We start from the raw sequence: 13,271 nt of genomic DNA, 5'->3' as shown, positions 1-13,271 counted from the left end.
GGGGGGGGTTGGCACAGGCCAAAAATATTGGAAAGGTGATCTGTTTATGCCTCGGAGGGTAATATTCGCGGCGAAGCAAGTGATGTATGCAGTTGTGGCAGGGTAAATTTGTGTGTGAAATGGGTTGGGTCGAGAGGCAGAATTACTTTCACGTAGGAGATGAGCTTAAAACCTTCGTGTAGTGCCTAAAAAAAATTCTTGTGTAGAATGCGTTTATGGATTTTGCGAGACTTATATACTTCCATGCATGTACGAGAGGCTTGGGATAAGCCGTTGAGGTGGTAATTTCCCCTAAGTGTAAATCTCGATCCCTGGGCAGATTATTGCGAAGATAGCACGCCCCGCAATCGGTGTGGTGGATTATACATGCACTGGTGCTTGCTGTACAAAAAAAAAGAAAAAAAGAAACAAAGGGGGGCATGTGAAAAACAAAAAAAAGGGAAAGGCACGGCGAAACAGAGACACATTCCTCCCCTGGCAACGGGTTCACAGTTGGCAATTTCATCGTGCCCCCCTCTTCACGTCTCTTAGATCGCTTTTGCACATTGTTTCTAATTAGGGTGGACGTGTTTTCTCCGATTTTAGCTTTCTCAGGTATCAGTCTATGCTTATTTATATCCAACGCTGTCCTTCAACTCACCATATTTGGACGTTAGGATTCGTAAATGCGATCATAACTTTCTCCGACTGGAGTTGTCGATTATATCTGTATAATAACTATCGAAAAAAAAAAAGCTTCGAAAGTGGTACCAGGCAAGTTAGCCATAAGCATATATAGCTGTGCTTGCCTGCCACACAGGACTAACAAATTACGTATTTGGCCTAGGCCGGTCTCTTTCATCTCTACAGGCTTTTTTCCGGAAACCTCCCTCTGTAAGAGGTTCCACCCAGGCTCAGCGTCCTGTTCTGTTTAAGACAATAGTCCTACCTCCAATGTTCGACTACGTCTTCAGGATGACCCCAAGGTGGGGAATGTTTCACCCTGGTCTGGAGACCCACTAAACAAAATTTCGACCCACACATATTACATTCTAAAAAATCGATTGCCGCCTGTTTCTAAAGAGCTAGAGGTCTATTGGCCCTCGTAATTATAAGTATAGGTGTTTTACTGACGCGTATACCAAAATTAGAGGTCATACTACCCACTTGGGCTAATGGGATATCCTATGGGAGAAATTTTTTCCCCCGACTGTCTTAGGCCTATGCCTAGCAACGTGGGGAGAAACCTGAAATTGCTTTGAGCTAGTACCTGCAGCAGCTTAAACCTGGTGAGAAAAATTTGCCGCTCCCAATGCGAACTAGGGTGTGTACTTGAGCTCACAATACCTAGTATATCGGAGAATACCTATCTGTATTCCTACGCCGCAAGTCGGTGCACTGATAGCATCAGTTTCATGTCGGTTCCCTTTTCGTACTGGACAGATTCCTGGGGGGCCGCGTAACGTGATCGCTTATCTGAGGAGCTAGTTGTCTGATATCGGCGTCGTTCTACCGCCGGGTGCCTTGAAAGTGTAAATCAACACGACGGGATACAACAGCTCAGAGACCCAGATAGGCATGTTTTCCATCCAGAGTAGAGTAATCTGTCCGTATGTTCAAAATACATTTGCTTCAGATCTCATATGTGCTTAGCAATCTTTCCATTTTCCTCATACCTCTACCGGCGGAAATTAGAAGCGTTCGTCCTGGGGCCAATGTGGTGCAGCTCTTATTCACCGTTCTCATGCAGGAATCAAAGCATTCCTGCACCATGTTTCTTATTTAAAATTCATCTGGTGGTCATACCAGGTCTCTTGATTATGCATGCTGCATGTGGTGTTAATCTATACTTCCTTACGAGAACGTTCGCCGAAAAAAAGCTGACCAGATCTAGATCTGAAACTAGGCACTCCCACCTCCCCGCGCTCTTAGAGCACTGTTTAAAAAGTATACGAAAGGTAGAAAATCAGGCTTTTTTTCCATATATTTCTAATAACTGACTAGTGGTCTCTGATTTTTCGATCCTGAGGAGCTTGACAACCTCCTAAAGGTCAACCAACTGGGTTGGGGATTGATACGAATATGCAAGTGATGACGCACATACACCTAAAATCCCTCATGCATGGATTACATTAATGTGCGACTAAATTAGCACCCGGAGCATCTGCTGAGATTTATGCACTGGCAACCGACATCATCAGCGTGACATCTATCATAAATCTATGAGTATCGTGAGCTGCCGGGGCCTCGAACACATTTACTGTAACGCACACGCGACTGTCTGCGCGTTTATGTAAACTCACAGGTGGAGTGAGTGCCAAAAAGATAAAAAACTATGCGTCAATGTTATTTATAATATATTGAGGGAAGCTTGTATATATATGTAAGCGATGTATACACTTTTAAATAATATATATATATGTCTCGGATTACTATTGAAATTAACGTTGACGTGTATTGTTGGCAGTGAATTTTGAAATTATACATATAAATCGATAGATGTTATATAACTATTAAAATGAATATCAACACTACTTTGTTCTTATATTGCAGTACACGATTCATTATTACAGATTTGCACAATGCAGGTGTTTGGTGGATTTCTCGTCTTAATCAAACATCAACCCTTCTAGCTGTAAGAGGGCCCCGCTAAGATTCGGAGTTCTTACCACGGGTACAGGAGTTGCGGCGTAGCTCTCTTCGGTGCTAGCGGCGAGAGGCGTTTCCACTGGAGGTGGGATCAGGGCAACCTGTTGAGTGGTGTAATCCTCGAACTTCCATGTGGCCATGTCGAACTCGGTCTCCTCGGTCTCCCAATCATAGCTAGCGTCAAATTTGTTAACGAAATAATACGTCCCGGAAATTTGCTGATCCATGACAATCACCCCCTGAGCAAGGGCAAGCTCAGTTTCTTCATCGGTCACCCCGTAACTCCACTTGAAGTGTTTGGAAATGTCCAAGGTGCTCATTCCTTTAAACATGAACTCTTCTTTGTTGGAGAGCATCGCCTCAAGCTCATTGTTGAGCTCGGAGGTGAGTAGCTGATTGTTCGACACAACCAACCTTTCCTTCAACTCCTCGAAATGCTCACTTTCGCTCTTTTTCAAAAACCTGGCGATGCGGCTAGCGATTTTCCCTTCCTGGTCAGATTTGAGCATTACCACCTTTGTTCCCGACTTGTACTCTTTCAACTTGTACGGGAGGTTTAACTCTGCAAATAACTCACAGCAGCACTTGTTTAAATCCGCAGCCGAAATGAGGTTAATCCCGCGCGTACGGTTGTAGAGCGCAAACAAATCCACCAAGCTCATTATCCCACCTTCGAAGGGCAAGACGAACGAGAGGTAGTCGGAAATTTGTCGCGTCAATTCCTCGTAGTAGAGCTGAGAAGATAGGAGATCCTTGCGGGAAAACCCTGTAGTGATATTGGCCCCCAATAAGAGACTCGAGTTCTGCAACAGGTTCATCTGGTTGGAACCCATCAGGGATTTGGCCACAGTATGCGCGAACTCATCAGACAAGACCAAGAGTTCCTTAGCCTTCAACATTAACTGGTCTATATCCTCTAGCGCGCCTGAAAGCACGAATCCAGTCTTCTTGCGCTTCATTTCCCCGATCTGCTCCAAGCTGGAGATACCCATATTAAGGTTCATCGGCACCAGCGGCGGTGGTGTCGCGGACGGGTTGTTCTGAAGCTTCACCGCATTGGCGTTGACCTTTCCCAGTTCCATGAGCGTATCCCACTTTACCCTCTCTACTTCGCTTTGGAATCGTTCGTAGAACGCTTTCTCGCCACCGTTTCGGAAACTGATCTTGATATGCATGCGGGCGTCTTTGGCGAGAAGACCGTCGTCTGTTTCAGTCTGGATTTTAACGTCTCTGTAGTTGATGCTTGGGCCGGCCCTCTGTTTACCGTCCTGCTTTCCACCGGAGGACTTTGGCTGCATGGGGGCATCACAGAGCTCGCACTTGACCAAAGATGGATGATTGATAAACGTGCATTGCGGACAGGTGTTGGCCGAGGCGGTACTTTCAGTACTGAGACTAGTACCAGCTATTACCTCCTGTTGTTCCCTAACCAATCGAAGAATGTGCTTGGCGCTGGGCCTGACCCCACAGGTCTGACACGGGGGGAGAATCGCCCCTTCTTCATCCGATGGAAGCTTCAAGTCAGCGGGCCATTTGTTCAGAAAATAGCAGATAGGACACCCCCATGAGAGCTCGGGAACGGGTGGGGGCAGTGAAACAGGGTCGGTTGGGGGCCGGAAGTATACGGTGAGCTTGGGGGAAGAGCGCATGAAACCCGGGTACAACTCCAAGCTCTCTACGTCGCTGAGCTTCACAGCAACAGAGTAAGCTTTGGGGTCTGTCTTATCGATGTAGATGACTCGTTGCGTGGTGAGATACACGCGGCCCCGTTGGCGGTTGAGCACCTTGGCCTTGCCTTGGTAGAGGCCCACTTCATCGCTCACAGAGATCTCAACCTCCTCGGGAAAGAGGGCAGGCCGTCCAGAGGCATTCAATTCGACGTACTGCCATTGGGTTAGCAACATAGTAGGAGTACTGAGTAAAGTGTCGAGGGTGCGTGTTTCGCCTTCCTTGACATCAAACTTGCCTTGTGTGGAAACCGGGCCAGAGTGTGGCTGGGGGATAGGAAGTGCCGGATACGTGGCGAAGACGGATTGATCCGGAATGTGGCGTGTTGCGCAGCCTGACTCTAGGCACTAAAGGAGATTAATGCGCGTCTGCACGAGACATTATATTAACGGGGTGCTTCACCCAAGAAAGACACTAATGGAAGAAAGCCCGAACGATGAGCACCCCCAAAGCGGTTCTAAGAAAAGAGATCAAACGGCTACTTCAAACAGTTCCCCAAAAGTCAATCGAGGACCAGTCGCTTAGAGTGGCGGAAGTGTTGCGAGCGAGCCGTGTCTACCGCAGAGCTGCCAACGTGATGGTGTACATGAACATGCCCCACAGCGAGATCCAAACAATGCCATTGGTCCAGAACTGTTTTGCCGACGGTGAGCACCATTTTATGTTAATACAGAAGGAATACTAACATGTATAGGAAAGAAGGTGTTTTTGCCCCGATGCACTGCGTTGAAAGCCGGCATGGCCCCGCGGTTCGCCAAACAGAAGGCATTCATGGAGATGATCCGCATGCCAAATGTGAGCTCGGTACAAACTCTTACCCCACATGGGCCTTACAAGCTTTTAGAACCCACGGAGGGGCAAGGTTTTTTCTCCACCCTAGAGATGCCGGCCGATACTGGCACCGTGGATCTCATCATTCTTCCAGGAGTGGCATTCACCAAGAAGCTCCAGCGCATGGGACACGGTGCAGGGTTCTACGACGACTTTATTAAACGCTACCGAGAGCTGCCCCTTGTCCAGGGCCGCTTATTGCAGTTAGTGGCCGTGGGATTGAAGGAGCAGTTGGTGGAGAGTATTCCCGTTGAAGAGCACGACGAGACATTGGATGGATTGGTAATTGATGGCCAATGGTTTGAGTAATGGAAAGTGTCTAGGTTAGTGAGAAATAAATTATACCCAGTTACATGTCCCAATAGGCATCTAATCAGAAGTTCCACCTTGTACATGAGGAAAAAAAAACTATGGTATGACAATCGTACCCTGTTATGTCTTTCATTATCGTATCCACGAGGAATAGGGTCAACCTGTCACCACGGAGGAGGTGCTCCCTTCAACGATATAAGGCCTTATAAATATTCAGTGCAAATTCAGAGATTTGCCATTCTTATAGTTTTTAGCAGAGACACCGAAAACCAGGGGATTCATTTGGCGAGTGGAGCCGGGAATGACCGTTGATCTTTACTCCAGTTGGCGGAAACTTGCACCCTGCCTGGGTATGTCATTGAACTGATGCAACTATCACTCCGGTTCGTAAAGGGTTACCCTTACCAAATTCACTTTTATCCTTACCAGATTCACTCTTACCTTCGCTAGATTCGTGTTTTAACTCTCTGCTAAACTCAACAAGTTAGCATTCTAAGCGTAAAATCGTAACTTTACACGTGCTAAAACAGATGATTGATCTTAGTGTTTCCATTTCGGTTCTTAATATTTTAGTTTGGCTAGGTCACGTAGTGTTTCGGTGGCTACACGGTCGCCATTCCTACATGTGAAGCTTTTGGCTCTTTTCGCGCCTTTAGTCCGAGCTCAGCATCCCCCTCATTCAATCCCACCACTCAGACCCCAGTACCCCACTTTGCAGGATATTCCCACAAAAGCAAAACGACCTATGAAACCCTATTTCCCCATGGGATGTACACTCACCAGACATAATAGGCTTAGTCACTCCAGATCCGCCGTTAATAACCTCAGTCCTGCTTGCACTAAAATAAGTAGTCTTGCTATAGGAAAATATTGCTTTTTGAATTGCCAGCAATCACCTCACCAAGCTTTGCTATCAGGAATCTTTGTTGCTACACCAAGGAAAGACTACACCCGAGGGGAAACAGCCTAGAACATTACAGCCAAACTACACACGTTGCAAAGACCTTTGCCGTCCAAATAGCTCGCGCCTTTGCCACAGGAAGATAAGTCGCCCAAATAACAAACGGTGCACCACAACAACCCGCACTACCGCCTTATTTACCAAACAGCACAAAAAACAAAGTTAGAAGCACAACGCTACTTCACATCGCTAGATGACCGAGATACCAGATGATCCGAGCGACAGTGCGGAAAGCAAGAAGTCGCGCAACCGCGTGCCCACGTCGTGCTCCGTGTGCCGGCGGCGCAAGATGAAGTGCGATAAGCAGCGGCCGCACTGCGGCGCGTGTATCGAGACGGGCTACGCGGAGCTCTGCATCTATGAGTCGCAGCCGTGGGAGAAGAGCTTGGCACAGGAGAACCGCCGGTTGCGCGTGCAGGTGAGCGAGATGGAGGACCGCATCAAGCAGCTCGAGGAGCGCTTGAGGGCGTACGGGCCGGGCGCGGATAAGGGGTCGAATGCGGGGGGCACGCCCGACCGCACGCCCAAACCCTCAAAGAAACCCGCGGCAGACCCCTCGGACCCCGTCTTCGATCTCACCGAGAAGTTTGACGTGATGATTGCGAACGAGGAAAAGTTGATGCACTACGGCACCACGTCGTTCGTGTCGCTCATGAACGAGGAGTACATCGTCGGGGACCATTACCGCAAGATTATCCTGCGTCTCGACGTGGAAAACAACATCTGGGGCGTATCGCACCCGCCAATCTCCACGCACTCGCCGCTCGTGGAAGGCGGCGAGGACAAGCGCACCATGTTGAACGCTTATGCCAAAATCCTCGGCATCCAGGGCGACTCGTTCCGCACCAGCAACTTCCTTCCGGACTTGTCGCGCCAGTTCCAGGAGATCATTCCGCCCATCAACGCGGCGTTGCCACCACGGCGCATCTTCGACCTTTTGCTCGAGCGGTTCTTTCGTTACGTCTACAGCGTGACGCCCTACGTTGACGAGATTACGTTCAAAAAGGAGCTCGATGTGATTTTATTCACCAACGCCAACGATGGGCGCGTGTTCTTCTCCATCAGCCGCTACAGCCAGTTGTCCACCGTGTGCACATGCCTCGTGCTTCTCCGCTTTGCCTACATCACCATCACGCCCAAGGAGTTGCTAACTCCGACAATCAACCCCTTTGACAAGCAGCAGGACTTGCTCGTGGCAGAAATTGCCTTGAGCGGCGTTGTCGTCGGCTCTAATTTCATCGAGTTTGCTAAACAATGCTTGTCCTACGGCGCCGTTTTCCGCAACACTGACATGCGTAACGTCCAGGCGTTGCTTCTCTTCAAGATGTACCGCTTCTACTCGCCCGAGAGCGGCAAGGAGGGCTTTGAGTGCGTGTTGGCAATCTTGGTTCATATGGCGCGTGTCCATGGCTTGCACCGCGACCCGGGCAAGTTCGGCAAAGCCATTCCCGATGAACGCACCAAGCACTTGTGGCGCAAGATCTGGGCGCAGCTCATCTTCTTGGACAGCGCACAGGCCATTTTCTACGGGTGCCCGTTGTTGATTTACGACGACCAGTATGACACCAAGGCGCCGTTCTTGTCAGACGGGTTGCTTGCCAAAGGTGGGCTCTTCGAGCATGAGGAGCAGGTGGTCGAGAACATTGCGCTCCAGCTTGAGGTGTCCACCTTGGTCCGCAGCATCGTCAAGTTGTGCTCCAACATCTCGTTACCGCCAAAGCGCTCCGAGTTGGTGCTGAAGTTGCTGGAGGTGGACTACGTGCTCAACTTCCGTTTGCAGTCGTTTGAGGACTTTTTCAAGTTGAACGATGCGCCTGTGCCCGACTGGGCGTTTTTGCTCCGCGGCGTGCAGTGCGGGTTGCGGGTCTGTCTCACGTCCGCCTACTACACCGTCAACTGCATCCTCTATCTCACGTGCCTGCCGGAGGAGACCGAGTTGCGCAAGAAGTTCTCTGACACCAGCATCGAGCGCGCGATGATCTTGGTCAAGTTGTGCTACAACTTCTTTGGCAACCAGTCGTCACGCGTGTACAATCATGGTTTGGAAACGTTGCTTGCGCCGTTGATCCTTGACGGTGCGCTTCCTGCGTTGCACATGTTTTGCACCACCAGCATTCGCAACTCCTTCGATTTGACCAAGTTCTCTGACGCCATTGAGTCGTTCAAGAGCGTCGATGCCGTCGGTGTTTTGCGCTGGTTCGTCCTGTACAGCTCTGCCAAGCAAACGACGCCCGCGGGCTGCATCCTCCTCCTCGTCGAGGAGTTGTTCTACAAATCCAAGGCCCTCTCCACCAACTACTACCGTTGTTACCAGATCTGTATGATCTTGCGCATGTTTATCATCATCTACAAGGACTTCCACCAGCAGTCCCAGAATCATCAGGAGCGCATGAGCCAACGTCAAGCCGAGCTCCCGAGGGTGGAGAAGAAGCAAAAATTGGAAGTTCCGCGCGACGAGTTCCTAACCCCTAGCTCTGTGACATCAGACACGGGCTCGACTTCCGGCGCCGCCGTTGCCACCCCCATGTCCATCAGCTCCACAGGGCCTATACCCGGCTCCATAATCAACTCGCACCACTCCATCAATCAGGAAATCATCAACCTTAGCACTCACGAGCAAGACGACTTCTGGAAACAGTTCTTTGACGACGGCAACAAGACAGGCTTCGAGAGCGTGCCGAACTTTAGCGAAACTATGCCAAACGGTTCCGATTTCAGTACTCATTTCCTTGATCACATGAACAATGCCATCATTTCCCTGTTGCCAAACAGGGCTATGTCCAGCGTACCGTCTCACAACTTTGTCGGGGATCCCCGAATGGCCCCCGATTCTGGCGGTCTGGTTGACGAGTTTGGAAGGAGATTCTAGTCTAGGCTGAACAACTGTTAGCGGTATGGAGATTCAGATGGTGCCCGCTGATCTCCAGAAGCGGTTGATCGTCCCACGTATGGGGATGTACCAATGGTTAAATATGATTGTAAATACCCCTGAACAGCGATATTGGGAGGACTACGTCTTTGAATCTGAGCCGGGTACGAGTGACTTGATAACACCTCTACTAGCTGCGGTCTGAAACAGGACGATAAATATAATGTAATATCCATGGTTACTAGGCGTAGAAAACATAATCAAGGTACGAGACTTGAGATCGTAGACCTAACAGTCCCCAGCACAACGCAAGATAGTCTTTCAGGTTGACGCCGAACGTCACCAGAAGAGTTGGCAACGGACATACCACATCCCACCATTGTAGAAAGGGTGGTCATTAGGCATCATACCGACGAAGCCTGCACCTATGGCTCGCTATGTAGGTTTGTGTATGAATCCTGTGTCAGTCAAAAGGCTCAGGACTTTGTACTGGGGTGGCCATGCTGCCCCTCTCAGTCTTTGCAATTTCTGCTCCTCGTAGTGTATGTTTCCACGATTACCGTCCGCTTGCCAAAAAAAAAGGGAAACCAAAGGTAGGTTACTTAATCTCATCTTGGAGGTTTCAAATTCATGAATCGTATCGAAGGGAACGGGATACAGAGCTGAAGCGACATTTCCTCACTTCTGCGTCAGTGACTCTGCGATTTCGTGATATCACTTGTTTACAATTTTAGAGACTCCGGAAAATTGTCGGAGCATTTCTGGTTTTCTTCTTAATATTCTTATTGCAGGTGTGACTGGGAAACAGAAACAAGAAAAAAAAAAGGTAATGCAAAGACGGAGGGGCTGGAGGATCGTTTAAACGAGGTCTTTAATCATTTCAGCTTTCTCCGCGACCAAGTTTTTCTCACTCCTTGGAGCAAGTTTCGCAGAGGCTTATTGTGACCTTACCAAGGGCAGTAGCACCACATGGTTGTAAGCCATCACTATTGACTGTTTGACTTCCTTTCAAGTTGGAAACACACTGTTTATTGTTTTCAAGTCCCGAGGCGTGTCCTGAAGCATCTACATCCACTTCTATAGCTTGACTTCCGACAAGCCTAATTTGTTAAGGATCCTCAGTGTATCACGACAAGTTTACCCATTTCAAAGCAGCGTCTGCCCCGTCAGTGAGGCGGATTGTTATTTTTCATCTCTCTGCGCCAAGTTCCAAGGTTGGCTTCGCACCCACTATGACCCTACACATACTTCTTGGCATTATGACCCTCTCTGTTTACTCAAGCTTCCCATTTATTTTAACCTAAGAGTCACAGTTTTGAAAGGCAGCAATTCCTCAGTGTCTATCGAAGGTTCTTTCTTATTTCAAATACCCGAGTTAACTCCCTTCCTGGCAACATACCAGGATTAAGGACTCCAGCTTGAGGGGAGACGTTATCTTTCATAGGAGAAAACAATGCAAATCTTTTGAATTAACCCGTTTGATGCTAAACAAAGCCTAACACGCGGATGTAGACAAGATGGGTACATCTTAAACCGTGCCATTCATCAAGTTATTTGAATATACCCATACTGTCGGTCTTTTTGAAATCTCTTGGACTAATCCCAGGTATTGGGGGGTCGACAAAATTTGAGGAACCGGCTCTTTTGGATGTTGTAAGTGATATACTCAACCTTCGGAAGGGGGATGTAATGGTAGACACTGTTGAAATAGCTCATTTATAGTATATTAGGACAGAAATTTTCCAACTTAGCAACCCACCGTGGCTTTGTGGCATCGAAGAGGATCCTAGCAGCACCGTATATGGAAACCTATAACCAGATACAGAGTGTTGTTTGTGCATTTCATCCCCAAATTGTTTAGCGTTTAACGTGGCAAGAAGCTTGGGGACAGATCGGTAAAAGTTCAGAGAATTATTATTGTAATGATGAAGATCGGGTTGTACCAGAGGAGCAGTTTAGTATACGTTATACCCAAGTGCATTAAGGGCCGTTTTGTCTCCCAGGAGCGGTCTAGTATACATACTGCATGTATCAAGTAATAAAATAGGGGGTAATTAGATGGTCACGCTACTGAGCGCACATCATTTGCCCAGGTTACCACATGCCATATATATGGGTTCATGTAACAATAATGACATGCAAAAATTTTGTAAGTTTTTGGAGAGGGATTTTTTTGGGGTATCTCATTACACAGGAATTCTTATACAATCACCAGAAACATATAGTGCTGCTCCTAATGTCATCCTCCACCACTGAGTTCCTCGCAGACTGCACTGCACTACCAGTGGTTTCCAGCTAAAACCAGAAAATATACCTAAAATAGGATCTCTACCTGAAACTCCTCTGGCTTTCCGGTAGAAGATTGGATTTCGATTCACGCTCTTTACCATCTCATTTCTCAGGATTAGTTTCGGGGAAGCATTTGGCTACTTTGTTAGAGCTCTATCTCGAGCCCACCACTGACTCTGGATAATAGATAAATTCGCGTGTTGTTAGTACTCGTTATATTTGGCCGCTGTGGTCCTTGTTGGAAGACTTGCGGGCTACAAAAGTCCGCAAGCCAGAGTGCGCGCCAGATAGTATCATTTAGGGATGACTCTCAATGAAATCGTCTGAGAAGTAAAATGTCTCTCGGACAGAGGGGGAGTCGAGATAAGCAGCGTTATTTACGTAAATATTACCTAGACTTGTAATCGGGTGTCATACCGGCACGAAAGAAAAGAGTAAAGGGAAAATTATTACTTCGGGGCCATACGGACCATCCGTTCCCGTTCGATGCATTTCCAGTCCACAAATTCGCCGCCCGTCCAATTTCAGTGCACTCTTCTTCTTGTCTCATTATAAACCGGGTATCCCAGCCCTGGATAAATGAATCCTTTAAATAGAGGAACTTTTAATCCCGCACGAACCACACCACTCGCTTTCACTAATGTTACCGAACCAAACACTCCAAGCACCTAACGCTACTTCGGGAGCTCTACCCATGCACCGTGATTGAATTCAAAAACAAAACCGGGGATTATCGTCTCATGACTCCATAGATCACAATGAACTGATCGAAACCTCCAATAAACAGGAAAGCATTCCACCTCCCTTCCAACTCCGTGTGAAGTAAACAACAGCTTCGTGAAGTCACTAACTAGCTGAATGGTTTATTAGAACCAGTTTACTCTGGTCTAATGCTCTTACAGCTCTACCACGTTGGATCCCATAGATTTGGATGAATCGTTATTTGAAAGACGTTTCAAAACAACGCACCACGCCAATAAAAGTTCTGGCCACCTAGCTAAAACACAAATTTCACTTTGATCAGTAGAGTCACCAGGAGTGCGAGCCTTTCAGGAGGGCGAGCCTTTTCTGGAAAGAGTTGAGGTAATTCTGAATAGCAATCTCTTGCAATAAAGCTAAATAGCGCACGTTCTGTGGATTTAATGCTTACAAGGACCTTTTCAACCTCTTAGGGAGCGACCCCGAAGCAAGGAACCCACTTTCTACTACTTCTGGAGTCACCATTATAGCACCAGAAGGCTTTACCGGGTCTCTCCAATCATCTTGTGTAACTAATAATGCGGAAAGTGAAGCGCCTTTAAGCAAATTCCGCTTTACTGCCACAATACCTGTCCCGAGGTGGTTTCCCATAAGCTAAGCTATTTTTTTATCAGAGCTAGCTCATAGCAACCTTTAAACTTCATCTAATATATATCATTTCGGCGACATGTCATCCCACTTGCTGTAGATAAACCTCCCCCGCCTTTTAAAACGGACAGCATTAATATTAACAGCATCGAGACTACGGGTACCGGGGTACAATAAGAGAAATAGAAGGACTAAAAACCACGGAGTAGCAAATGAAGGATACTTACAGCTCCAGACATCTGATTGTATTATTGGGTGGTCTCAGTAGCAAGGTTCTGGATTCCCTTTCAGAGTTTGCTGTGGTCA

The 13,271-nt window shown here is 47.8% G+C and overlaps 5 protein-coding genes across 5 annotated transcripts; 3 read left to right on the top strand and 2 right to left on the bottom strand.

The window, feature by feature from the left end:
- Positions 1–2,426: 2,426 nt before the first annotated feature.
- VPS36 (ESCRT-II subunit protein) lies at positions 2,427–4,992 on the bottom strand. The gene has a single exon (XM_019129062.1). It carries the CDS (start codon positions 4,530–4,532, stop codon positions 2,589–2,591), a length of 1,944 nt encoding a protein of 647 aa, XP_018984824.1. The 5' UTR covers positions 4,533–4,992; the 3' UTR covers positions 2,427–2,588.
- On the top strand, positions 4,949–5,496 carry BABINDRAFT_37219 (5-formyltetrahydrofolate cyclo-ligase; the record flags this gene model as incomplete). Its single annotated transcript, XM_019131809.1, has 2 exons — positions 4,949–5,003; positions 5,051–5,496. 2 exons carry the CDS (start codon positions 4,949–4,951, stop codon positions 5,494–5,496), a joined length of 501 nt encoding a protein of 166 aa, XP_018984823.1.
- Positions 5,497–6,119: 623 nt separating this feature from the next.
- BABINDRAFT_143371 (uncharacterized protein) lies at positions 6,120–6,561 on the top strand. The gene has a single exon (XM_019127152.1). It carries the CDS (start codon positions 6,245–6,247, stop codon positions 6,467–6,469), a length of 225 nt encoding a protein of 74 aa, XP_018984822.1. The 5' UTR covers positions 6,120–6,244; the 3' UTR covers positions 6,470–6,561.
- BABINDRAFT_161891 (uncharacterized protein) lies at positions 6,285–9,570 on the top strand. Its single transcript, XM_019129061.1, has one exon. The coding sequence runs from the start codon at positions 6,654–6,656 to the stop codon at positions 9,327–9,329; it is 2,676 nt and encodes an 891-aa protein (XP_018984821.1). The 5' UTR covers positions 6,285–6,653; the 3' UTR covers positions 9,330–9,570.
- On the bottom strand, positions 9,266–9,697 carry BABINDRAFT_143401 (uncharacterized protein). Its single transcript, XM_019127153.1, has one exon. It carries the CDS (start codon positions 9,563–9,565, stop codon positions 9,347–9,349), a length of 219 nt encoding a protein of 72 aa, XP_018984820.1. The 5' UTR covers positions 9,566–9,697; the 3' UTR covers positions 9,266–9,346.
- Between the last annotated feature and the right edge of the window lie 3,574 nt (positions 9,698–13,271).

The sequence above is a fragment of the Babjeviella inositovora genome, assembly GCF_001661335.1.
Source record: "Babjeviella inositovora NRRL Y-12698 unplaced genomic scaffold BABINscaffold_7, whole genome shotgun sequence".
In the NCBI taxonomy this organism is placed as follows: domain Eukaryota; kingdom Fungi; phylum Ascomycota; class Pichiomycetes; order Serinales; genus Babjeviella; species Babjeviella inositovora.
Note: the sequence above shows the minus strand (reverse complement) of the source record. Positions and strands in the feature narration are given on the sequence as shown.